Source organism: Scyliorhinus torazame, chromosome 11 (assembly GCF_047496885.1).
Source record: "Scyliorhinus torazame isolate Kashiwa2021f chromosome 11, sScyTor2.1, whole genome shotgun sequence".
NCBI lineage: Eukaryota > Metazoa > Chordata > Chondrichthyes > Carcharhiniformes > Scyliorhinidae > Scyliorhinus > Scyliorhinus torazame.
This window is the reverse complement of record NC_092717.1, coordinates 183,240,323-183,266,673: the sequence shown is the minus strand read 5'-3', so window position 1 is coordinate 183,266,673 and position 26,351 is coordinate 183,240,323. Positions and strand designations below refer to the sequence as shown.

Genomic DNA, 26,351 nt, shown 5'->3' with positions numbered 1-26,351 from the left:
CCAAGATTGGTGGAGTGGCAGGTAGTGTTGAGGATTGTCAGAAGATACAGCAGGACATAGATAGGTTGGAGACTTGGGCAGAGAAATGGCAAATGGAGTTTAATCCAGACAAATGTGAGGTAATGCATTTTAGTAAGTCTAACATAGAGGGGAAATATACAGAAAATGGCAAAACTTATGAATACAGAAAGTCAGAGAGATCTGGGCGTCCATGTCCACAGATCTTTGAAGGTGGCAACACAAGTGGACAAGGTAGTCAATAAAGCATACAGAATGCTTGCCTTCATTGGATGGGGCATCGAGTATAAAAATTGACAAGTCATGTTACAATTGTATAGAACCTTGGTACAGCCGCACTTGGAATATTGCGCACAATTCTGGCCACCGCACTACCAGAAGGACGTGGAGGCTTTGGAGAAAGACAAGTGATCTCACTGAAACCTTCAAAATGCTTAAAGGAATAGACAGGATAGATGCAGGTAAGATGTTTCCCTTGGTCGGGAAGTCTAGAACCAGGGGGCACAATTTCAAAATAAGGGGGATGCCATTTAGGACTGAAATGAGAAGAAATTTCTTTACTCAGAGGGTTGTGAAACTTTGGAATTCTCTACCCCAGAGGGCTGTGGAAGCTCAGTCATTGCGTATATTTAAAGCAGAGATTGAGAGGTTCCTGATTTAAAAAAAAAATTTAGAGTACCCAATTCTTTTTTTCCAATTAAGGTGCAATTTAGCGTGATTACTATACACATTTTTTAGGACGAGAGACTTCCCCTTCCATATTCTGTATCTTAGACAGAGCTTGTGAAGAGCTTCTTTAAACAGAAGTACACCGTAGAGTTCTGTCATAAGTTCAAAGACTTTCCCAAAGCACTGAGTTGCTGATCATTCTGATATGATGTGGAGATGCCGGTGTTGGACTGGGGTGAGGACAGTAAGAAGTCTTACAACACCAGGTTAAAGTCCAACAGGTTTGTTTCGATGTCACTAGCTTTCGGAGCGCTGCTCCTTCCTCAGGTGAATGAAGAGGTATGTTCCAGAAACATATATATATATAGACAGATTCAAAGATGCCAGGCAATGCTTGGAATGCGAGCATTTGGCCTGGTCCTCAAGCGCCCTCTGTTGTGTGATTGAAACATTTTCAAAGAGGTACTTCACTTCTAACGGAAATGTTACTTTGCTATTAGATATCTGAAGGGTCTGGAGTCGTGAAAACCTTGCATATGTTCATTTTATGCCAATGACATCTGTGATGACTTGGTCAAGTTCACTGGTTGAATGTCAGCCATATACCCAAGTGCATTCTGTATGGTGAATTGCCTACTGGGTCACAATACCAGGTCACCTGCCAAAAAACTGCAACGGTGGCAAGCTTTGACAAAGACAGCATTTGCCAACAGTTTTCCCCTCTAACTGTTCAGAGGGGCATTGGAAGAGGTGAGGAAACAGAAAGGTCAGCTGGTTGAGAGAGCCCAGAGTAAACAGAGCCCATGAATCCTGCACTCTATCAGCCTTCATCTGCATCAAATACAGCAGATACTACTATGCCAAAGTGGGGCTCCTTCTAGGCAATGTTTAACAGAATTGACCACCACCGTGGGTGGCACAGTGCTAAGCATTGCGGCCTCAGAGCGTCAGGGGCCCAGTTTCGCTTACAACCTTGGGTGACAGTGTGGAGTTTGCACGCTCTCCCCATGTCTGCATGAGTTTCCTCCGGGAGCTCCGGTTTTCTCCCACAATCCAAAGATGTGCAGGTTAGCTGGATTGGCCCTGTCAAATTGTCCGTTAATGTGTCTAAAAGGTTATGTGGGGTTACGGGACAGGGCGAGGGAGTGTACCTCGGTACAATGCTCTTTTGGAAGATCAGTGCAGACTCTTTTTCTAAGTATTATTCAAGCTTTTTAACAAAAATGTAGAGAACATCAACCCAATAAACTACCACAACCCTCCAGCCCCCCTCACCAACCTCTTGCTATGCCCCACCTTCCCCATTTTAACCCCCTCCTCCTTGCTGACCCCTCAATTCTACTCCAGGCAAACCCTTCTACTGACCCTGCAGAGCAAATTTGACCTTTTCCAACCTCAGGAATTCCGTCAGGTCGCTCACCCACACCCCACTTTTGGCGGCTCCGAGTCCCGCCACCCCAGCAAAATCCATCTCCGGGCTATCAGGGAGGCAAAGGCCAATACATCGGCCTCTCCCCCTCCTGGACTCCAGGGCCTTCCGACACACCAAATATCGCCACCTCCGGACATGAAACCACTCCCACACCCAGCACCTCGGACATCAGTCTGGGACACACACAAAACATGGGGATGTGATTCGCAGGCACCCCCGCGCACCGCCCACACCTATCCTCCACCCCTGCAAAGAAGATCTCAGCCCATGTCCCAACCCCCACCTCCCCTCCCGGCTCCTCCTCCCATTTGCGCTTAACATTCTCCAGAGGGCGCCCTCCCTCTCCATCAATTCCTTATAAATATCTGACACCTTCCCCTCTCCTATCTCGTCCTCTGACAAGAGTTTGTCTTGCAACGGCAGTGGCGGCAGGCACGGGAAGGATAGCACCTCTCTCCTCACAAAATCCCAAACCTGCAGGTAGCTAAAACCATTCCCCTTGGGCAACTCATACAATTTCTCCAACCCCGCAAATTTGCCCGCTATAAACAATTCCCTGAAGTACTCAATCCCCAGCTGACGCCACCCCTGGAACCTCGCATCCAGTCTGGCCGGCATGAACCAATGGTTGTCACAAATCGGCGCCCACAGCAAAATACCCTCCAATCCCAAGTGCTGCCTACACTGTCTCCACACCGTTAAAGCCAACATCACCACTGGGCTCGCAAAGTACCTGGTCGATGAGAACGACAAAAGCGCCAACAACAAAGCCGTCAAACCCGTTTCCCTCTGCAATGCCGCCTCCACCCGCCCACAGGCCCCCGGACCGACCTCTCCTCCACAGCCCGTTTCCTCACCAGCGCAATATTTGCCGCCCAATAATAATTTATCAAAGTCAGCAGCGCAGGTCATTCCAAAATAGCTCGCCACATTCGCCCACACAAACCCCGAGATCAACCCATTGACTTTCCTGAAAAATGACTTAGGGACAAAGGTAAGGAGGTTCTGAAACACAAAGAAACCTAGACAGCACCATCATTTTCACTGTCTGCACAAGCCCAGCCAGCGAGCTGCAAAACGTTGCAACTCTTAAAATCCACCTTTATCCCCTCCACGAATCGAGCCAAGTTAAATCTATGCAGCCACCTGAATACCAAGGTACCTAAAGCTCGCCCCACCACTCTGAACGGTAACTCCCCTAACTTCCTTTCCTGCCCTCTGGCATTGATCGGGAACCCCTCACTCTTTCTCATGTTCAATTTATATCCTGAAAACAGGCCAAATTGCCCATAGATCTCCATAATCCCCCCAATGCTGCCCAACGGGTCTGAAATATATAATAACAAGTCATCCGCATACAGTGGAACCCGATGTTCAGCACCTTTCTGCTCAATCCCGCGCCAATTATTTGACTCCCTAAGCGCCATTAACAACAGTTCTATCGCCAAGATAAACAGCATTGCGGAGAGCGGGCACCCCTGCCATGTCCCGCGGTGAAGCCCAAAATACCCCAAACTCACTCGGTTTGTCTGCACAATCTCCATCAGCGCCTTATACAGACAGCAGCCGGACCCAATCCACAACCCCTGCCCAAAGCCAAACTGCCCCAACACCTCAGATACGCCCACTCCACCCGGTCAAAAGCCTTTTCCACGTCCATCACCACCAGTACCTCCACCTCCTGCCCCCCTCCCCCCCGAGGGCATCATAATCACGATAAGTAACGTCCGCAGCGGCCTTCCTTTCACAGAACCCATTTGATCCTCCCCAATCACCCCGGCACACAATCCTCAATCCGCGATGCAAGCACCTTCACCAAAAGCTTGACATCGACATTCAATAATGATATCAGGTGGTATGAACCACGCTGCTCCGGGTCCTTATCCTTTTTTATAATCAGAGTTGGAATCCTGTGATAACGTAGGGAGGAGGTCCCCCCTCTCCCTTGCCTCATTATACGTCCTAACCAGCAGTGGCCCCAGCTCCTCCCCAAACTTAATATAAAACTCTATTGGGAACCCGGGGCCTTCCCCACTTGTATCGCCCCTTTGCCAACCATCACCTCCCTCAGCCCAAGAGGGCCTCCAGACCTTGAACCCACCCCTCATCCACCTTGGGAAACTTCAGCCCATCCAGAAACCGCCTCATACCCTCTGTCCCCTGATGTGTTGGGTGTTCTGGATCCGTGGAACACATACAGGCCACCAACACATAAAATAGTGCAACACTATTTTATTAAGTTAGAAACTGTTGAACATACTTTCACTGTGGGTTAACACGATGTTAGATTAATCTAAAGACCTATGCCTGTTCGAACCAGTCTATGCACTCAGCACATGGTGAGGACCTGTGCTGGAAGCTGTAAGCTCTGTCCTTGTAGGAGGCTGCATCCCGAATGAGCGGGAACTCTGATGTCCCCTGTCTTTATAGTGAGTGTGCTCTAACTGGTGATTGGCTGTGGTGTTCTCCCCACACTCGTAAACTGCCCCTCTGCAACTGCCTCAGCGGCTTCCCCGTAGACACTAACCCAAACCCCATCTGGAGCCTCGGTCTCTCCTTCAGCAACCCCTCCTCCGGTGCTACCGAGTACCTCCAATCCACCTTCAAGATCTCATTGACCAGCCTTGCCCTCTCCTTCCATTCCACCCCCTCCCTGTGCAGGGAGGGGGGCAGGGAGCCCCCTGACCAGGCTGGTCACATGGAATGTGATAGGGCTGAATGGGCTAGTTAAACGGTCTTGTGTGTTTACGCATCTGAGGAGTCTGACGGCGAACAAAATAAACTTCCCTCTAACTACAGCCTTGAGTACCTCACAAAACGTGGCGGCTGTGACCGTACCCCTCATCCGCCAACAGCCCCATCTAACCTCCACTGCAGCTGTTGGGCCTCACCCAGAGCCACCCGCAAATCCACACAATGTGGCGCATGGTCAGAGATCACCGAATACCCCGAGTCGGCCACCCCCGTCAACAGCGCCTTGTCCATCACGAAAAAGTCAATCCGAGAATATACCCGTTGCACATGGGAGAAGTATGAAAACTCCTTCATCCTTGGCCTCCCAAACCTTCACGGTTCTGCACGTTGCCCCCAACCCCGCCCCCATGCGCTCCATGAACCCCCTCAGCTCCCTAGCCACTGCCGACACCCTCGACAACTTCGGGCTCGACCGGTCCAGACATGGGTCCAGTATTAAAGTCTCCCCCCTTTATCAACCAGTGTGTCGAAATCCAGAATCTTCCCCAACACCCGCCTCATTAAATCAACATCATCCCAATTTGGTCCATAAATGTTTACCAGGACAACTGGCAACCCCTCCAGTGTCCCACTGACCACCACATATCTACCCCCCAAGATCGGCCACAATGCTTCCCATCTCAAACGTCACTCTCTTACTGATCACCTGCTACTCCCCTCATCTTCATATCCATCCCCGAGTGGAACCTCTGCCCCATCCATCCCTTCCTCAGCTTCACCTGATCCCCCAACTTCAGATGTGCCTCCTGTAAAAACACCACGTGCACCTGCAGACTCCTCAGATGCGTAAACACACTCGACCATTTAACCAGCTCAATCAAAGCCCCCCCCCCCCCCCCCCCCGATCAGCCATACCCCTTCTTGAGCTTGTCCCCGGCCCGCGTCACGCACCACTCCGGGCTTGCCCTCAGATGCCCGCCGCCATCTCTCCCTTCCCAACTGTGCCACACCAACCACACCCATGCCAGCAACCCTCCGCCTCTCCAGCCCAAAGAACTAACCCCATCCCCCGCACACACTTTCCTCCTGACGTGCCCCCCACTTTACTTCCATTAACTAGCCCGCCCAGCTAGCATGGTGGTCAACGCCCAAGGCCTCTAACTTCACCTCCACCCTCCAGAGTGTCGATGCAGACTCGATGGGCCCAATGGCCACCTTCTGCACTGTAGGTCTTCTATGATTCTAAGACACAAACCATGAGTAAATGAGCCACTTAGGAGTTCAACTTTTGGTCTTAATTTGGTTATCAGAGTAATTTTTAGCACTCATGATTGTTCAGCAAGCATTGCCCAATTGTAGAATCATATTCTACCAGTAAACATTTTGTTTTGAGCTTTGAGAGTGTGGGCTTTATTTAAAATTCATTTACGGGATGTGGGTGTTGCTGGTTAGGCCAGCGTTTATTGTCCATTCCTAGTTGCCTTCAGAAGGTGGTGGTGAGCTGCCTTCTTGTACCGCTGCAGTCCTTCAGGTGCAGGTATGCCTGTTAGGGAGGGAGGTCCAGGATGTTGCCCTGGCAACAATGAAGGATCAGTGATATATTTCCAAGTCAGGGTGGTGAGTGACTTGGTGGGGAAGCTCCAGGTGGTGAGATTCCCAGATATCTGCTGCTCTTGTCCTTCTAGATAGTAGTGGTCGTGGGTTTGAAAGGTGCCGTCTTAGGAACCTTGGTGAGTTACTGCATTGCATCTGGTAGATGGTACACATGGCTGCCACTGTGGTGGAGGGTTTGAATGTTTGTGGAAGGGGGAGCAATCAAGCGGGCTGCTTTGTTCTGGATGTTGTTGAGCTCCTTGAGTTTTGTTGGAGCTGCAGTCATCCAGGCATGTGGAGAGTATTGCATTACACTCCTGACTTGTGCCTTGTAGATGGTGGACAGGCTTTGGGGGTCAAGAGGTGAGTTACTCACGGTAGGTTTCCGAACCTTTGACCTGCCCTGGTAGTCACAGTATTAATATGGCTAGTCCAGTTCAGTTTCTGATCAATGGTAATCCCCAGAATGTTGTTTGTGGGGGATTCAGTGATGGTAATGCCATTAAATGTCAATGGGCGATGGTTAGATCCTCTCTTGTAGAAGATGGTGATTGCCTCACATTTGTGTGGCACAAATGTAACTTTCCATTTTTCAGCCCAAGCCTGGATATTGTCCAGGTCTTGCTGCACTTGGGCATGGACTGCTTTGTTATCAGAGGAATGGTGCCGAACATTGTGCAGTCATCCGCAAACATCCCCATTTCTGACCTTATGATAGAAGGGAGGTCGTTGTTGAAGCAGTTGAAGTAGTTGTGCCCAGGACACCACCCTGAGGAACTCCTGCAGTGATGTCCTGGAGCTGAGATGATTGACCTCCAACCACCACAACCATCTTCCTTTGTGCCAGGTATGGCTCCAACCAGTGGAGAGTTTTCCCCTTGATTCCCAGTGACTCCAGTTCGTTAGGGCTGCTTGATGCCATACTCCGTCTAATGTGCCTTGATATCAAGGGCAGTCACTTTCACCTCACCTCTGGCATTCAGCTCTTTTATCCATGTTTGAGCCAAGGCTGTAATGAGGTCAGGAGCTGAGTGACCCTGGCGGAACCCAAACTGAGCATCCTTGAATAGGTTATTGCCGAGTAAGTGCCGCTTGATAGCACTGTTGATGACTCCTTCCATCACGTTGCTGATGGAGAGTAGGCTGAGAGGGCGGTAATTGGCTGGGTTGGATTTGGCCGGTTTCATGACTACAGGAGACACCTGGGCAATTTTCCACATTGCCAGGTAGATGCCAGTGTTGTAGCTGTACTGGAAAAGCTTGGCTAGGGGTGGGGCACAAGTCTTCAGTACTATTACCGGGATATTGTCAGGGCCCATAGCCTTTGCAATATCCAGTTTCTTCAGCTGTTTCTTGACATCATATGGAGTGAATCATATTAGCTGAAGACTTACATCTGTGATGCTGGGGACCTACGGAGGAGACCGAAATGGGTCATCCACTCGGCACTTCTGGCTGAAGATTATTGCCAATACTGCAGCCCTGTCTTTTGCACACATGTGCTGGGCTCCTCCATCATTGAGTATGGGGATATTTGTGGAGCCTCCTCCTCCTCCAGCGAATTAATTGTCCATCACCATTCGCAACTGGATGTGGCAGGACTGAAGAGCTTAGATCTGATGCATTTGTTGTGGAATCGCTTCCCTGTGTCTATTACTTGCTGCTTTTGCTGTTTGGCACACATGTAGTCCTGTGTTGTAGCTTCAGTAGATTGACACCTCATTTTTCGGTATGCCTGTGTTGCTCCTGGCATGGTCTCGTCATTGAACCAGGGTTCTTCCCCAGCTTGGTGGTAATGGTAGAGTGGGGATATGCCGGACCATGAGATTGCAGATTCTGGTTGAATACAATTCTGCTGCTGCTAATGGTCCACAGCGCCTCATGGATGCCCAGTCTGGAGTTGCTAGATCTGTATGAAGTCTATCCCATTTAGCACAGTGGTAGTGCCACACATGATGGATGGTATCATCAATGTGAAGGCGGGACTTTGTCTCCACAAGGACCGTGCAGTGGTCACCTCTACCAATACAGTCATGGACAGATGCATCTGCAGCAGGCAAATCGGTGAGGATGAGGTCAAGTATGTTTTTCCCTCTTGTTGGTTCCCTTACCACTTACCCAGGAATGGTGATAGTGGTGTCTGGGACATTGTCTGTAAGTATGACTATGTCAGGCTGTGAGTATAACTATGTCAGGCTGTTGCTTAACTAGTATGTGAGACAGCTCTCCCAACTTTGGCACAAGCTCCCAGATGTTAGTAAGGACTTTGCTGGCTCGGCAGGGCTGGGTTTGCCGTTGCCTTTTCCTGTGCCTGGTTCGGTGCCGGATGGTCCTTCCGGTTTCATTCCTTTTTTGTGTTTTTGTAGCCTTTGAATACAACTGAGTAGCTTGCTAGACCATTTCAGAGGGCATTTAGGAGTCAACCACATTGCTGTGGGTCTGGAGTCACATGTCGGCCAGACCAGGTAAGGACGGCAAATTTCCTTCCCTTAAGGACATTAGTGAACCAGATGGATTTTTACTACAATCAACAATGGTTTCATGGTCATCATTCGACTTTTATGGAGTTCAAATTTCACTGCCACCTGCCATGGTGGGATTCGAACCTGGGTTCCCAGATCATTATCCTGCATCTCTGAATTACTCGCCCAGCGACATGACTCTCTCTCTTCAGCAATATTGAAGTTCCGCACTACCAAGCAACTGACTGGTTTAAATATTTTCCATGGTTGTTCTTGATCACTTTATTTTCCCAAGTTCTATTCTCAAAATCAGCTTTTCTCAAATCTTTAACTTGGTTTTAATCATTTGGTTTTAATCATTTTCAGCCCTCCCACAACTGGTGATGCTGTGGTTCCAGTCAGCCACATTTATCTGTAATTTTGGCCAGCAGACATCTTTTATTTGTATTTGCTCTTGGGATGTGGGCATCACTGGCAAATCCAGCATTTATTGCACATCTGTAATTTAGTCTTCTCTATAATCACCTTCAAATGTAGTACACTATGGTCACAGTGGTTAGCACTGCTCTGTCACAGCACCAGAGACCCAGGTTTGATTCCGACCTTGGGTGACTGCCTGTGTGGAGTTTCCACGTTCTCCCCGTGTGTGCGTGGGTTTCCTCCGGGTGTTCCGGTTTCCTCCCACAGTCCAAAGATGTGCAGATTTGGTGGAATGGTCATGATAAAATTGTCCCTTAGTGTCCAGAAGTTAGGTGGGGTGACAGGGATAGGGTGGTGGCATGGGCCTAGGTAGGGTGCTCTTTGGAGGGTCAGTGCAGATTCGATGGGCCGACTGGCCTCCTTCTGCACTTCCGGGATTCCTCTATGATAATTGCCCAGGTATTCCACCTCTTACTCCTCTTATCTGATCGAGTCCATTCCGCATCAAGTCTGTTCCAAGTATTGATTGCTTTGTGTGAAGGTTTTCCTGCTTTCAATGCTAAAAACTTGTCTTACAAATTTGAGCTGTCCCCTACTTTCAAAATAATTTTAACAACCCAGGTTACCTTTGTCCTCAGATCATAGCGCTGCTCCTTGTGACACCCTGTGTCAACCACGTGTGTTATATCATCAATAGTTATTGAGGTTTCTGCGATGTTTGTCGCCAGCACTATTTTCCTCACCCAAGGGGACGGCTGACGGAAGATCTCTTGCTGATCCACCACAGGAATGTTGGAGTGAACTGTGAGAAGAGATGACTTATATTTGAACAATGCCTTATCTCACCTATTGTGAACATCTCATAATTTTTTAGATATAATTATATCTTCTGAAGTGAGTGACAGCGGTCATGTGGACAAAATCAGCTGAGAATTTGCACCCATTCTCCAGGAAAACAGTGACACTCTGTCTTTTCTCGCTTGAAAAAAGACCAAGGGATATGGAAGGGATATGGTAGAAGTGTTTAAAATTATGAAAGGTTTGGACGAATGAGATCCAAACAGGTTTTTCCGCTATGTATAGAATTTAAGCACAAGGGATTATATTTTAAACATGAATGTCAGTCTTCCGGTCATGTGGTTCCAGTCAGCCACATTTATCTGTAATTTTGGCCAGCAGACATTGCATTTATTTTTATTTACTCTTGGGATGTGGGCATTACCGGGAAAGCCAACATTTATTGCCCATCCCTAATTGCCTTTGAGAAGGTGGGGATGAGCCACCTTCTTGAACTGCTGCAGTCCATGTGGCATAAGATATCCGTGTTGTTATGGAGAGTGGTCCACGTTTCTGACCCAGTAACAGTGAAGGAATGGCAGTGCTCCCATGTGTCTGCTGCCCTGGTCTTTGGAGGTGACAGAGGTCTTGGGTTTGGCAGGTGTTGTTAAAGATGCACTGGCAAGTTGCTGCAATACATCTTGTGGATGGCGCACACTGCTGCCACTGTGCACCATTGATGGAGGATGTGAATATTTAAGGTGGTGGCTGGGATACCAATCAACCAAACTACTTTCTCTTGAATGGAGTTGAGCTTCTTGTGTTGTTGGAGCTGCACACATTCAAGCAAGTGGAGAGTATTCCATCATACTCTTGACTTGTGACTCGGAATTGGTGGCAGGTTTTGGGGAGTCAAGGGGTGAGTTACTTGCTGTAGAATCCTCAGCCATGTACCTCCTCCTCTGATTACTGAGAGCAAACCGATGGGAGGTCCACTTGTTTCCTAACTGCACTGAGTTTACAGAGACTCACCAGGTAAAATTATGTAGTTTTCTTTCCTACTGGAAAGGCGTTCCTCAAGTCTCTGCTGAACTCCTCGGATTTCCTGCCATCCTGGCAAGAAACACAAGATCCCACCTGCAACGCAAACATACGACAAGAAGTTAGCCAAAGGCAGAGTGAAAAAGAGTCAGGTTTCTATCACTTCCCCATCCCAACGCCACCCTCTCCCATTGTCTCCTCTTCTCTGTTAAAGATTTCTGGGTTCAGACAGCCTTTCTATGAATGTTGTTGGCTATTCAATCACCAAGCACATCACAGCCAGAAACATTACTGGTACCCACCCCCATAGTGCATTCCACCACAAGTGTCACTTGATTTGGATGGAGAATTGGTTGATTTTCTTTCCCCCCATCTGAAAACCAAGATGTACATTGTTTATCGTGATCAGCCAACACAGCACAGGTTGTGGTACCTTATCATCCGTAAAGTTCGGGACAAAATCAGGCAGTGCTTTCACCTGCTGAGGCAGAGGGCAGTATACATCACAAAAGGTGGTACTGTGGCACAGTGGTTAGTGCTGCTGCCTTACAGCTCCAGGGACCCGGGTTCAATTCCAGCCTTGGGTGACTGTCTGCGTGGAGTTTGCATGTTCTCCCCGTGTCTGCATGGGATTCCTCCGAGTGCTCCGGTTTCCTCCCACAGTCCAAAGATGCGCAGGTTAGGTGGATTGGCCATGCTAAATTGTTCCTTAGTGTCCAAAAGATTAGGCGAGGTTATTGGGTTACGGGGATAGGGTGCTCTTTCAGAGGGTTGGTGCAATGATAGGTTGAATGGCCTCATTCTGCACTGTAGTGATTCTATGATTCTAGGTGTTCCTAGCTCCAGTGACAGTACTCTTGCTGGCAGAACTTGCCCCCACCTATGCCCGGTAGTTCAAAATGCTTCCTTGAAGCACCATCCACTCTCAAGACAGAATCTATAACTGCATTACGGAGAATTTTGCACAATGCATGTGGACTTGTACAGTAAATTGCACATGTCCATCAATATATTTTATCAAAACCCAGTGCCTGGGCGGTACAGTGGCGCAGTGGTTAGCACTGCTGCCTCACGGCACCGAGGCCTCAGGTTCGATCCCGGCCGCGGAACACTGTCCGTGTGGAATTTGCACATTCTCCCCATGTCTGCATGGGTCTCACCCCCACACCCCAAAGATGTGCAGGGTAGGTGGACCTGCCATGCCAAATTGCCCGTTAGTTGGGGATAAAATTAAAAACCCAGCGCTAACACAGGCAAAGATACATAAAATCATATGGCAACATTCAAGATTAAATCGGAAAGGTGGATGATGGACTAGATATTAGGGGATATGGGAACAGAGTGGGAAAATTAGTCTACAACCATTTATTCGCATGGAGGGAAAATGGACTGCTTGTGCTGGATAATGCATTATCGTGATGTAACTTTTATGTATTTCCTGCATTATAAAACTACACTAAACGAGACAACCAATTGCTGGACAAAGCCTGAAATACATGTATTACTGTAATAGAAGTGAAAACTGGATCCCGGAACTATCTTTAATTGAGAAACTCCAGCAATTTGAAGGCACTGACTCATGCTACAACACTGCCCAAGGTTCCTGACATGAGAGAAAACAACAATTATCCGTGTGAGACAGAAAATTGTAATCGCTGGACAGAAAAACACCAAGGCTCATTTAATTTGCCTTCTTATATTCTGGCACTCTCATAAAACAATGATAATGGGAGTTACTGATTAATTTTAGAAATCAATCTCTTCTAACTTCAGGCGAGGAATACCTTAGTGCTGGAATAAGTTCAATGTCAAGATGTTCCTCCCACGCTTGTTAAATTCAGCATGTCATTTTTACAGCCTAATCCAACCATGTCCGCACCAGATATTGGCATCTACTGGGTGGTAACCCGCACCAGCCCTGGCTACCTCACTACTTCTCACGAGTGTGCAAGCAGCGGAGCCAACCTGCTGCTCATATTGGTACAGTGTTTTGAACATACTAAAACATCCCAAGCAGCAGTATGAAACAAGGTGCGACACTGAACCACTTTAGGATATATTTGGACAGCGAAGTGGGACTTCCGAGCCATACAGCAATTATGAGGTTAAAATGATTCTTGGATGCTAAGCTTATAAAGTGCAGACCTGTGAGTCACATGGTTTGTTTCAGTAAACAATCTCATAAACACCTTTCCCAAGGACATCCTGCTGGACGATTGGTGCTTAGCACCCACTTTGAGCCTGCATCCTGTCCCAGGCAGACATTAGTGACATTATTTCCACAAGAAAATTAGTGTTAGTAAAAAAATGGTTTGGGGGAAGTTAATGGGATTGAAGGCAATAAATCTCCAGGGCCCGATTATCTTCATCCCAGAGTACTTAAGGAAGTAGCCCGAGAAATAGTAGGTGTGTGGTGATCATTTTCCAAAATTCTTTGGATTCTGAAAAGGTTCCTACAGATTGCAGGGTAGCTAATATAACCCCGTTATTTAAAAAGGGAGGTAGACAAAAATATAGACCAGTGAGCCTAATGTCGGTAGTAATAATAATAATCGCTTATTGTCACAAGTAGGCTTCAATAAAGTTACTGTGAAAAGCCCCTTGTCGCCACGTTCCGGCACATGTTCGGGGAGGCCGGTACGGGAATTGAACCCGCGCTGCTGGCATTGTTCTGCATTACAAGCCAGCCCACAGTGCTAAACCAGCCCCTTGTCGGGAAGTTGCTCGAGTCCATTATCAAGGATTTCATAGCACAGCATTTGGAAAGCAATGGTGCAATCAGACAATGTCAGCCTGGATTTACAAAAGACAAATTATGCTTGACAAATCTACTGTAATTCTTTGAAGGTGTAACTAGTAGAGTTGACCAGGGAGAACCCGTGGATGTGGTTTATTTAGACTTTCAGAAGGCTTTCGACAAGGTCTCACATAGCAGATTACTATGTAAAGTTAAAGTGCATTGGATTGCGGAGAGTGTATTGAGATGGATAAAAAGCTGGTTAGCAGACAGGAAGCAAAAAGTTGGAATAAATGGGTCATTTTCCGATTGGCAGACAGTGACTAGTGGGGTATCGCACGGATCTAGAACCCCAACTGTTCACATTATTTATTAATGATTTGGATGAGTGAACTAAATGTATTATCTCCAAATTTGCAGATGATACAAAGTTGGGTGGGAGGGTGAGCCATGAGGAGGATGCAGAGATGCTTCAGCGGGATTTGGACAGGCTGAGTGACTGGGCACATGCATGGCAGATGCAGTATAATGTGGATAAATGCGAGGTTATCCACTTCGGTAGCAAATATAGGAAGGCAAATTATTATTTGAATGAGTGTAAATTGAGAGGTGGATACTCAGCAAGACCTTGGTGTTCTCGTGCATCAGTCGTTGAAAGTAAGCGCGCAGGTACAGCAAGAGTGAAGAAGGCAATTGGTATGTTGGCATTCATAGGAAGAGGATTTGAGTAAAGGAATAGAGATGTTATAGGGCACTGGTGAGGCCATACCTGCAGTATTGTATGCAGCTATGGTGTACTTATCTGAGGAAGGATGTTCTTGCTAAGGATGGAGTGGAGCAAAGGTTTACCAGGCTGATTCCAGGGGTGGCGGGACTGTCATATGAGGAAAGACTGGATTCTATTCATTGGAGTTTAGAAGAGCGAGAGGGGATCTCATAGAAACCTATAACATTCTAACAGCCTTAGACAGGATAGATTCGGAAAGAATGTTTCTGATGGTGGAGGAGTCGAGAACTAGGGGTCATAGTTTTAGGATCATGGGTAAACCTTTTAGGACTGAGGTGAGGAGAAATGTCTTCACCACAGAAAGTAGTTGAGGCCAAAACACTGTAATTTCAAGAAGGAATTAGATATAGCTCTTGGGGCAAAAGGGATCAAGGTATTTGGATGTGGAGATGCCGCCATTTGACTGGGGTGGGCACAGTAAGAAGTCTTACAACACCAGGTTAAAGTCCAACAGGTTTGTTTTGAAACACTAGCTTTCGGAACGCAAGGTCCTTCATTAGGTGACTCACCTGATGAAGGAGCTGTTCTCCGAAAACCAGTGATTCGAAACAAACCTGTTGGACTTTAACCAGGTGTAAGACTTCTTATGGTATTTGGAGGCAAGGCGGGAACAGGGTATTGAACTTGATGATCAGCTACTTTTTTTTTTTAATTTAGAATATTCAATTATTTTTTTCTCCAATATGGGGCAATTTAGTGTGCCAAATCCACCTAACCTGCACATATCTTTGGGTTGTGGGTGTGAAACCCACGCAAACACAGGGTGAATGTGGAAACTACACACCGACAGTGACCCAGGGCCGGGATTCGAAGCCAGGCCCTCAGCGCTGTAGGCAGCAATGCTAACCACTGTGCCACCGTGTTGCCCCCAATGATCAGCTATGATCATAATGAATGGCAGAGCAGAATCAAAGGGCCAAATGGCCTCCTCCTGCTTCTATTTTCTATGTATGTTTCTATGTAACTGAAGCAAACGGATCCCAAGCTGTCCCTGGCTCCAAAGTTGATATTTTATGTAAAGATTTCTCTCCTTCTGAGAGCTGATAGAGGGTGATTGGATGTTGTGTTAGGTTTGGTTGGAACAATGACCTCCTGCATTCCTTAATTCAATTACAAGGTGGTGGTTATCTATGTCACTAGGTTCCAGTCCCTTTGATAGTATCAGTCCTGTTGTAAGCTGCACTGTGATTGTAATACAACTAGAATAGTATATAAATTGGTTTGAAACTCTGCATCATTGGAGAGGTCTCCTGATTTACTACTAGAGATTATCTCACAGCTAGTTGAAAAGAATAAAGGCCTCTTGACATTTGAATGAAAATCCCTGTGCGAGTGAGTAATTCACAACAAATAGATCACCAAAATCTTGAACAAGAGATACTATTTAAGCAGCATTTTAAAGGGGAAAAGCCACGGTAGAGGGATGGAGAGGTTTAGGGAGGAAACTGCAGAGCTTAGGACCTTGGGAGCTGAAGGTGTGGCCAGCAATGGTGGAGTAATTAAAATCAAGGATGCCCAAGAGGCCACAATTAGGAATGCAAATATCTCGGAAGGTTGTCGTCTAGAGGAGATTAGGCAGAGGGAGGACAAGAACACGGGGGATTTGAAAACAATGAGAACTTTAAAATCAGTGAGTATGGGGTGATGGGTGAATGGAACTTGGTGGGAGTAAGGATGTGTGCAGCAAGGTTTTGGATGACTTCAAGTTTACAGAGAGTAGGATGTGGGAGACCAGCCAGGCGTGTGTTGGAATAGTCAAGTCCAGAGGATGAGACTTTCAGCACCAGATGAGCTGAGCAATTGCAGAACTAGACAACGTTACAGAGGTGGAAATAGGTAGTCTAAATTAACAGTATGGATGTGTAACCGGAAGTTCAGCTTGGGGTCAAATATAACACCAATGTTGTATAATTGTTCAGCCTCAGACAGTTGTGAAGAAAAGGAATAGAGTCAACAGCATGGGAACAGAATTTGTTTTAGGGACCAGAAACAATGGCCTCAGTCTTCCCATTATTTAGTAGGAGAAAATGTTTGCTCTTCCGGGGTATCAGATCAGCAATCTGATAATTCAACAACAGTGGAGGAGTCAAGAACGTTTATGGCGATAGAGAGCTGGGAGTCATCAGCGAACTTTTGAAAACTAATGCATTTGCAGATGTCACTATGGGGCGCCCTCTGGATGAGAATTGAAGGCCAACAAGCATATATTCTTGGGAAGACACCATGCAGCAGTGGGAAGAGAAGCTATTGCAGGTGGTTCTTTGGTTATCTTTGGACAGGTAAGAATGAAAACAAGTGAGTGTAGTCCCACACGGCTAAATGACGATGGAGAGGCGTTGGAGGAGAATGGAGTGGTCAGTTGTGTCAAAGGCTACAGGCAGGTTGTGCAGGACAAAGGTGGATACTTTGTCACAGTCACAAAGAATGTCATTTGTGGCGGCACCGAGTCGCAGTGGTTAACATTGCTGCCTTATGGCGCTGAGGACCCGGGTTCGATCCTGGCCCCAGGTCACTGTCCGTGTGGAGTTTGCACATTCTCCTCGTATCCGTGGGTTTCACCCTCACAACCCAAAAATGTGAAGGGTAGGCGGATTGGCCACACTAAATTGTGCCTTTATTTGAAAAAAAAAGAATTGGGTACTTTAAATTTATTGAAAAAAAGAATTTCCTTTGGTAAAAGCTGTTCCTATTCTGTGCTGTTACTCTTGCCAAGATCAATAACTCAGAATGTATTAGGAATCAAACTTGGGGCCTTCCTGGACCTCGTATTTGAGGAGTAAACCAGACAGTAAAGTCACCCACTAAATCTGAAAGAGGGCTAAAAATATGCCTCTCCTATTTTCAGCAGCAAACCCCAATAAGAACTCAAACAAGTTTCGCTTACCGCACTCACTGCAAGAGTCAATATGCAAAATTGTGTCGGTGACCAGGTCGAGATCAGGGACAGGATCATCTTCATCCTGTTGAGTCATAATAAAACCAAGAGGCAATTAATACCACCAATAAGTTAAACAGCTTTATCAAATACGATAACATATTATAATTCCTTCAGAGATTAAGGATCAATTATTTTATAGAAGACTAGTGCTGCAAGTCACAGGTCATACATGCAGATCCTGCACTCTCTCAAAGAGCCCATCAGAGATTCAGAAATCTCTTGATGGCTCAATGACTGGATTGCGTAATGCACTACAGATAATGAATACCTCAAATTTGATCATCCTCAGTTTGTGTCAAATCATAGTTCAGGAACTAAGACTGCCTTTAGTAAAGGGCTGGGTAACTGCAGTAGCAACCTGACCACATTGTGGTGCTGTTCATAGCAAGCTGGAGGATATGCTACTTTGTCAATAAGGTGTGACAGGGAAAGGGAAAGTCATGACTTGCTTGTGACACAGGAAAGCTTTCACTATAAATTGTTGCTTGTTAGTGCAAAACTCTAGTAACATTCTAGCCTTTTGCCTGCCCTGATGTCAGGCTAACTGGCCTATGGTTCACCATTTTCTATCTTTCTCCGTTAGATAGCAAGGTCTAATTTGCTACCTTTCAATCATTGGAAACTGTTCTAAAATCCAAGGAATTCTGGAAGATCAAAACCAGTGCATTCACCACATCTGCAGTGTCTAGAATGCAGGTCTTCAGCCCAGGGCTTTGTTGCTACTTAGTCCTATTCATTTCCCCAGTGCTATTTCTTCACTTAAGGCTGATTTCTTCAAGCTCCTCATTGTCACTAGACCCTTGTTTTCCCGTTATTCCTGCACTGATCTTTGTGCCTTGTCATGACTTCTGTCATGAAGACAGATGCAAAGTATTTGTTGTATATCTCTACCATTTTCTTAATCTCCATTTTTTCCCCATAATTTCATCTTTTTCCCCTTAATGGGCCCACCTTTACTAATATCTTCCTATTCACATAAATTAGAGGAACCTTTCCAGTCTGCTTTTATGTCTCATGCTAATGTGCTTTGATGAACTCTTTGGTTATCAATTTCATGGTCTCCTTTGCTGAATTCCAAGTCAATGCAATCGTCATATTTAAGTGTTTTTGTAATATGATAAGTTCCTTTCTTTGATCAATTATCTTCAACCCCCATTGTTAACCACAACTGGACCACTTTTTCTGTAGGTTTTTTTGTACCTTTGAGAGATCTCTATTTGTTGAAATTTATGTTTTAATTATTTAAATGCTAGTCTGTGCCTTTTGTAATGATTTCTTGCAACGTGGGAGTCACTGACAAGGTCAGTATTTGTTGCCCATTTTGTATGGCTTGCTAGACCATTGCAGAGAGCAGTTGAGAGTCAATTACTGTGGGTTTGGAGTCACATGTAGGCTAGACCAGCTGAGGATGGCAGATTTCCTTCACATTAGTGAGCCAGATGGGTTTTTGCAACAATTGAGAATGGTTCACAGGAACCATTATGGAGACCTGCTTTACATTCTAGATTTTATCAATTGAATTTAAAACCCACCAGCTGCCTTGGTGGGACTTGAACCTGTGTTCCCAGAACATTAGCCTGGCCTCTGCATTAATTGTCCAGTGGCATTACCACTGCACCACCATCTCCCCAACTATCTTTTAATGCAGTTCCCAATGTACCTTTGCTTTATTTAAATGTAAGACCTTTGTTTCGGACTCAATGAAATCACTTCCAAACACAATATAAAATTCTATCATACTGTGGCTACCTTTCCCTTTACTACTAGGTTAATTATGCCTTTCTCATTGCACAATAGCCTGTTCCGTAGTTTGTTCCTCGACATATTAAAAAACTCTTCTATACATTCCATGAACTTGTCCTCCATATTATTACTGCAAATGTGCCAATATGAATTGTCTAGTCTATGAAGTATTTGCCAAGTCTATATGAAGAATTCAGCCAAGACAACTGTATTATTCTTATCACATATTCTTCTTATTCCCTGATTTTTAAAAAATAATTCCAGGGATGTGTTGGCTAGGCCAGCATTTATTGCCCATCCCTAATTACCCTTGAGAAGGCGGTGGTGTGGCTACACCCAGTGTTATTAGGGACAGGTTTCGACCAATCAACAGCAAAGGAACAGCAATATAATTCCAAGTCAGGATGGTGAGTGACTTGGGGGGGAACTCAAGATGGTGGTATTTCCATGTATCTGCTGCCCATGTCCTTCTAGATGGTAAAGGTCGTGAGTTTGGAAGGTGCTGTTGAAGGAACCTTGGTGAGTTTCTGCAGTGCATCTTGGAGATGGCACACACTGTGAGTACTATGCGTCTATGGTGGAGGGAGTGAATGTTTGTGGATGGGTGCCTGCGACAAGAGCTGGTATTATATTTAATATTTTTGGAGTTTGTGTTATTCCGTGAAGTAGGCTTATGCGTCTGTGAGTGAACTTAATTTAATTAAGCTGGGGACTGATTGTCTACAAGGGTTAGAACATCTAAGCAATGTAGCCTTTAAAAGGCATACATCTGAAGTAAGGATGGCAAGTCAATTTCCCTCAGTAAGCAAGTTGTGGGTAGAAATTTGTATTACAAGAGAAGGCAGAGTTATTTTCAGTTGTTAAATTCAGTTTTTAAAAAAGAAAAAATACTTTTACAGCTTTCAATGATTTCATAACTAAACAAGGCAAGGTTATTAACTGTTATTTGATCTCAAAGTGGGGGCAATAAGGAGAACATGAAATATTTTTATATTCTAGGAAAGTTTCAAAGAAAACAAAGATGAAAGAGGAAAACAAAATCCTTACGGAGGGATATTGAGAGCTTAGGTAGAGTGGCCACGTGAGACCTGCTGGGGTGCCGCTCTGAGTTGGGAAAAGATCTGAAGCAGCCATTGCAGCAACATAGAAAAGTTTCTTTTTCAGAAAGCAGGGTATTGTTTTGAAGTTTCTTGAATTTCCACAACGAAGTGGAGGAGAGTGAGAGGTCATATAATATACCTTTCATCCAGCATCAGGTTTGCCTTGTGATAATATTACTGGAATTTTTATAATTAAACATCTATGAGGGATTATTGCCTAATGGGTGTTTACCTCTGGAGTCTGATCAGGTAGGAAGTCGTTTTGGAATTTTAACTATGGAACTCTATTCTTGTGCGTTTACATTTTCTCTTGTTAATAAACATTTAATTTAATATTTTAAATCCCAAAAGGGTACAAAAATTAGTGGCTTCTGAATTCAGTAAACTTATCTTCTCATGGTCAGTATAGACAAAAAGTTGTGATAAGTGGGCCAAGTTTTCCTTTGGGATTTCGTTTGTTAGGCAATTAACATCTGCCAGATTATAACAGTGTCAATCAAGCGGGTTGTTTTGTCCTGGATGGTGTCAAACGTCTTGAATGTTGTTGGAGGTGCACTCATCCAGGCAAGTGGAGAATATTCCACTGACTTGTGCCTTGTAGATCATGGGCAGGCTTTGGAAAGGGAGTCAGGAAGTTGAGTTACTTGCCGCAGGATTCCTAGTATCTGACCTGCTCTTATAGCCACAGTATTTATACGGCTAGTCTAGTTCAGTTCAGTTTTTGGTCAATGGTAACAACCAGGATGTGGATAGTGTGGAATTCAGTCACAGTAATTCCATTGAAGGGATGATAGTTAGATCTCTCTTTTTGGAGTTGGCCATTGCCTGGCACCTGCGTGGCACAAATGTTATTTGCCACTTTGTCAGCCCAAGCCTGGATATTGTCCAGGCATTTCTGCATTTGGACATGGACTGCTTCAGTACCTGAGGAGTCGCGAATGGTGTTGAACATTGTGTAATCGTCAGTGAACATCCTCATCTTCTGACCTGATAATGGAAGGTCATTGATGAAGCAGCTAGAGATTGTCTAGGACACTACGGCTACAAAATTGTAATTTGGCTGTAATTTGTTTTCAGGCATTCGGAAACAGAAAGGAGTCCCATCAAGACAAGTTATTTCCTTCTTTAATAGACTACTTACTTGATTGAGCTGTGTGATCTTCCTTTTCCCCAGCATTGGCAGCAAGTCATCCAGGTAATAATCCTTCACTGGAAACATGAACCCTGGCACGGTCACGATGGGGCAATTCCCATAGTACTCTGATATCCGCTCAGTGTCGCTGGTGGCACTCATAAGAATGATCTTCAAATTTGGGTTGGCTTCCATCACATTCTTCAGTAAAATGAGCAAGAAGTCTGTGTTGATGTCACGTTCATGGACTTCATCAACGATGACATGACTGATGCCTTCAAGTGAGGCATTCCCTTGCAATTTCTTCAAGAGGATGCCAACGGTACAGAAGAGCAAGGCCCCACCCCTCGGGGGCAACATGCTCTCCAGCCTCACCTGGTAGCCCACATTTTTCTTCAGGCTCGGCCCAATCTCGGAGCCCACCCGCTGCCCCACCGACACAGCACTGATACGCCGGGGCTGTGTTATTAAAATGTTACAGTGAGCTCCACGGTTGTCGGTTATGAACTTCTCCAGAATGAATTGAGGTATCCTGGTGGTCTTTCCACATCCGGTTTCTCCGGCTATGACTGTGACCCGATTTTCTTCAATGGCAGAGACTATTGCTTTCTTGTGCATGTCCACAGGCAATGGCTTAACCTTCACAGGCCTGGATCTCTGCCAAAGCCAGAGCAGTTTCTGACTGATGCGTTCTGCTTCTCCATGCAACATAGGGACATACATTTCTCCTGTGATGGCATCACTAATCAGGGCATTGCTAGACAATGAATCTACCATCTCTAAGCCGGGGTTGATAGACTTGAGCTCACAATCAGGGGCTGCCACTACTGTGTACTGGGGGAAGGATGGGTGCGGTGGGGACGATAGATAGAGAAAAAATAAAACAGTTAGCTGCAATTCTGTTCCAGGAGAAAATATTGAAAACATTCGACAAAAAAGAATGCTGAACATTCAAATAGAATAATTTCCCAACTTCCCCCTTTCTTTCCTAAATATGTCAGCTCTTGGCCATAACTTGGTTTAAAGTAATGGGAGGAACATTTAGTGCTTGAGAGGCACAATGAGACTCCACATAAATGCAAGCCCTTTCTTTCCCAATTTCTCTGATATCTTACATAATTAGACATTCTTTGTGTATAGTTTCAGGCGATGATTTGTAGAAACACACAGCACAGGAGGCCATTTAGTCCATCATGTGTGTGCTGTAACTCTGAAAGATCAATCCAGTTAATCCCACTTCATCTACTTTACCCACAGCCTTCAGTATCAGAGGTTGTAATTTGCTGCTTAGATGTGTGCAACACGAGCAGAACCATGTTAATTGGCCAACTCTAATTACCCCAGAGATGGTTGTGGTGGTGGGCCTTTTGAGGAGCAATTCCTTGTACAAGAGAGCAGCTTCCTAGGACTGTCAGAAGACAATGGGGAGATGATGGCTTAGTGGTAGTTTCACTGGACTAGCAAACGAGTAAGGGAGGGGAGAGATGGCAGGTGAACTCATCAAATAAGGAAAGGGTTCATTAAATTACAGCAACCTTTATTTTTTTGCTTTTTAAAATTAGTTTCTGTTAGAAAAATAAATTGAAGTTGAAGAGTAGGTTTCCCACTGACACTACAGTTCAGTACTTAGGGAGTGTTTCACTATGTGCCATCTTTCAGATGAGGCTGAGGCACTGACTGCCCTCTCAGGCAGAAATAAAACATTCCATGGTACTATTTCAAAGAGGAGTAGGGATCATTTTTTTTACTAATCTTAATAATCTTTAGCACATTATCATGGGAGTTGCTGTGCACAGCTGGTCCTGCTGTCACTTGGCTACAAGGATGGGAAGGGAGGAGAATATCCACCAGGTTTTCTACTCCAGGATTTAAGACATTCTGTTGGGACATGTGGTTGGAGATTTGTCGAATGGGAATGGGATCAGGTTTTGCTGCTGTACATACCGTGCCCCTGCACCAACAATAATCTCCAAAAGCAGAAACCCAGAAGACACTCAGTGACTAGACTTACAATCAATGAATGACATTCAATTACAATGCTAGCAGACTCCCAGTGCCTGTGCAATTCAAAAGCAGCATCAACCAATGCCGTGCGAGGAGAACTGCTAATAAAATGAGCATCTTATTGGACAGTTGGCCATTTGGTCCATTATATCTGTGCTGTCTCTTTGAAAAAACTATCTAATTAGCCCCATTCCACTGCTCTTTCCTGACGGTCCTGCAAAGTTTTCCCCTTCAAGTATACATCTCTGAAAGCTACTAGTGAATCTGCTTCCACCAGCCTTTTCAGGCTGTACATTCCACATTATAACTTGCTGTACAAAAATATTTCTTCTCACCTGACCTCCAGCTCTTTTACCAATTATCTTAAATCCGTGAACTCTGAATACCAATACTTCTGCCAGTGGAAAGCTTCTCCTTACCTACTCTTTCAAAAATCACTCAAGGTTTGAACCTTCTCTGCCCTAAGAAGAACAATCCCAGCTTCTCTAGTCTCTCCACAATTATTCATAAGTTTACTGAAATTTGAAAAGCACATCACCAATTACAGTCCAAGTAGGGTAAGATAAGATCGGAAGATAAAACAAACAAGATATTCTGGATTAGCAATTCTCTGAAGTAAAAGGCAGGCATATGAAGCATTAATTTAAGGGATACCAGACTGCAATTTACCTGATCCAGATATTGCTGGACTCGTTCCTGGAGGCACTCAGGAATTTCTAGCCTGGTCGGCTGCCGTTCCTTTTCGCTCAACTCTTTTATTGCAGTCAGGTTGTACATAGCATGGGTCAGTGGATGATTTTTCTGGTTAAGCAAGCCTAGATCCTGCAAAACACAGAAAAATAAATTGAAATCAAAGGGTTTGTTTTCCACACTTAGGGAGTGTTTCATTGCCTGCCATCTTTTGGTTGAGACATGTAAATTTCTCTACTTTTCTAAAATATTTTGTCCAGCTAGCACAACGCAGTGAAAAAAAGGACTATGTCAGACAAATGGATAACAAGTCCAGTTATTGTGGATGGAGAGGTGTAGTGATTCACAAAGACACTTTTTCATCATTGGGATCACATTGAATGTAATTCAAATTGAAGGAATAAGTATGAGAAGGTTCTATTAGAATTCCCGCTGGGTAAGCACGTACAGTCTGAAAGATACCTCCTCCTGATTAACAACCTCACAATGGCTGGTGTGAAAAATGAGAAAATGTCTCTCTGGTGCAGTACGGGGCTGAAGTTGAGGCTGAGGCACATAGCTGGAACTGCGTAAAGGGAGCTTTACTTTATTTAACCTGTGCTGTACCTGCCTATGAAATGTTTGATTGAACAGTCTGGAGGGGGGCTTTACTCCATATCTAACCAGTGCTGTACCTGTCCTGGGACAGTTTGTGGGACAATGTAGAGAAACCTTTTTTCCATCAAGTAAGAGAAGGAACTAGGTCTGATATTTCTTCCTTTCCCTGCACCAGCATGAGGGCAAATCTTTCTCCCAATGCAGACACCACTGGTAGGACCACATTTACTGCCCCTCCCTAGTTGGCCTGAGGAAATGGGCTATCTTAAACCTCTGCAGTCCATGTGGTATTGGTGCTTGCACAATTGCAACAGCCCATGGCAATGCCCCAGCCGATAGCCAATAGCTGCTAAATTAGCATACTTGGGACTGAACCAACACTGTATGGTTCATGCCACATCACAGTGCTACATTTGCACATTGAGGCATTGAAACACTTAAAAGTTTCTTTAAAATAGTTGATTGAGTAAGAATACATTAGCTCTTCCTGATAGCTCAAATGATTGAAGAGCAATAAAAGGTCATCCACAAAATCACTCAGCTGGTGCTCCACATGGGAGGAGTAAGAAACATTTAATGACAGCCACAGCCCCCAGCTCAACACTGTGCACAAGTGTGGCTTGCAGCAAGTTGCAATCACCTTCAGCTTCTTACAGGCTAGAGCTGCCGCTCTTCTTTCTGCCTCTGCTTTCCGCCGACCACTTGCAACAAAGGTCATTGGGGTTGGCCACTTCACATCAAGGTGACAGATCTTCACTGAACCATCTTCTGTGGTGTATTTCAGATAGTCCTGATGGAGTAGCACATACATGTTAAAGTATCACTGCCACTTATATGAACTGAAATATACGAATTGCTGGACCCAAAAGGTTGATCTAGTTTACCCCTGCTACCATTCTGACACTCGTGTAATATTGGAGTTACACTATGTGAAACACCTGACACTGTTCTGAAGCTGAAGTCCTTTTAAGTCTACAAGCTAAATGACAAATAGACACTAGGCAAGTCCAAACATCAGGCTGAATATTAGAAACCACACTTTGTTAATGAAAAGATAAAGGAAGAAGTTGCAGAGAGCATGGCTCTGGCATTTTTTGTTCTTGGAAAATATATCTGTACATTGCAAGTGGCTGCTTTTGTTTCTCTGTACTTTAAAAAAAATGTGTGGCAGGGCAGCACGGTGGCGCAGTGGGTTAGCCGTGCAGCCTCACGGCGCCGAGGTCCCGGCTCTGGGTCACTGTCCGTGTGGAGTTTGCACATTCTCCCCGTGTTTATGTGGGTTTCGTCCCCACAACCCAAAGATGTGCAGGGTAGGTGGATTGGCCACACTAAATTGCCCCTTAATTGGAAAAAATGAATTGGGTACTCTAAATTTTAAAAAACAAGATTGCGTTACAGGGAGCATCACACAGGAAGTCCAACAACCTATTTAATATAACAATACTGGATGGGCATCTGGTCAGGCATTCAATAAATGAGACAACTTCATTTTGGGACATCCCAAGGATGTGAAAGGT

The 26,351-nt window shown here is 45.3% G+C and overlaps 1 protein-coding gene across 3 annotated transcripts in view; it reads right to left on the bottom strand.

Moving 5' to 3' along the window:
• Positions 1 to 26,351, bottom strand: part of dhx30 (DEAH (Asp-Glu-Ala-His) box helicase 30) — an 88,493-nt gene that overhangs the window by 49,440 nt on the left and 12,702 nt on the right. For all 3 annotated transcript variants that reach the window (XM_072468122.1, XM_072468121.1, XM_072468123.1), the window contains exons 6-11: positions 25,475 to 25,624; positions 24,217 to 24,369; positions 21,553 to 22,377; positions 17,515 to 17,590; positions 11,098 to 11,202; positions 9,915 to 10,090 (exon numbers count right to left, since the gene is read on the bottom strand). In XM_072468122.1, the coding sequence (XP_072324223.1) occupies positions 9,915 to 10,090; positions 11,098 to 11,202; positions 17,515 to 17,590; positions 21,553 to 22,377; positions 24,217 to 24,369; positions 25,475 to 25,624 (1,485 nt within the window). The remainder of the gene's footprint in view (positions 1 to 9,914; positions 10,091 to 11,097; positions 11,203 to 17,514; positions 17,591 to 21,552; positions 22,378 to 24,216; positions 24,370 to 25,474; positions 25,625 to 26,351) is intronic.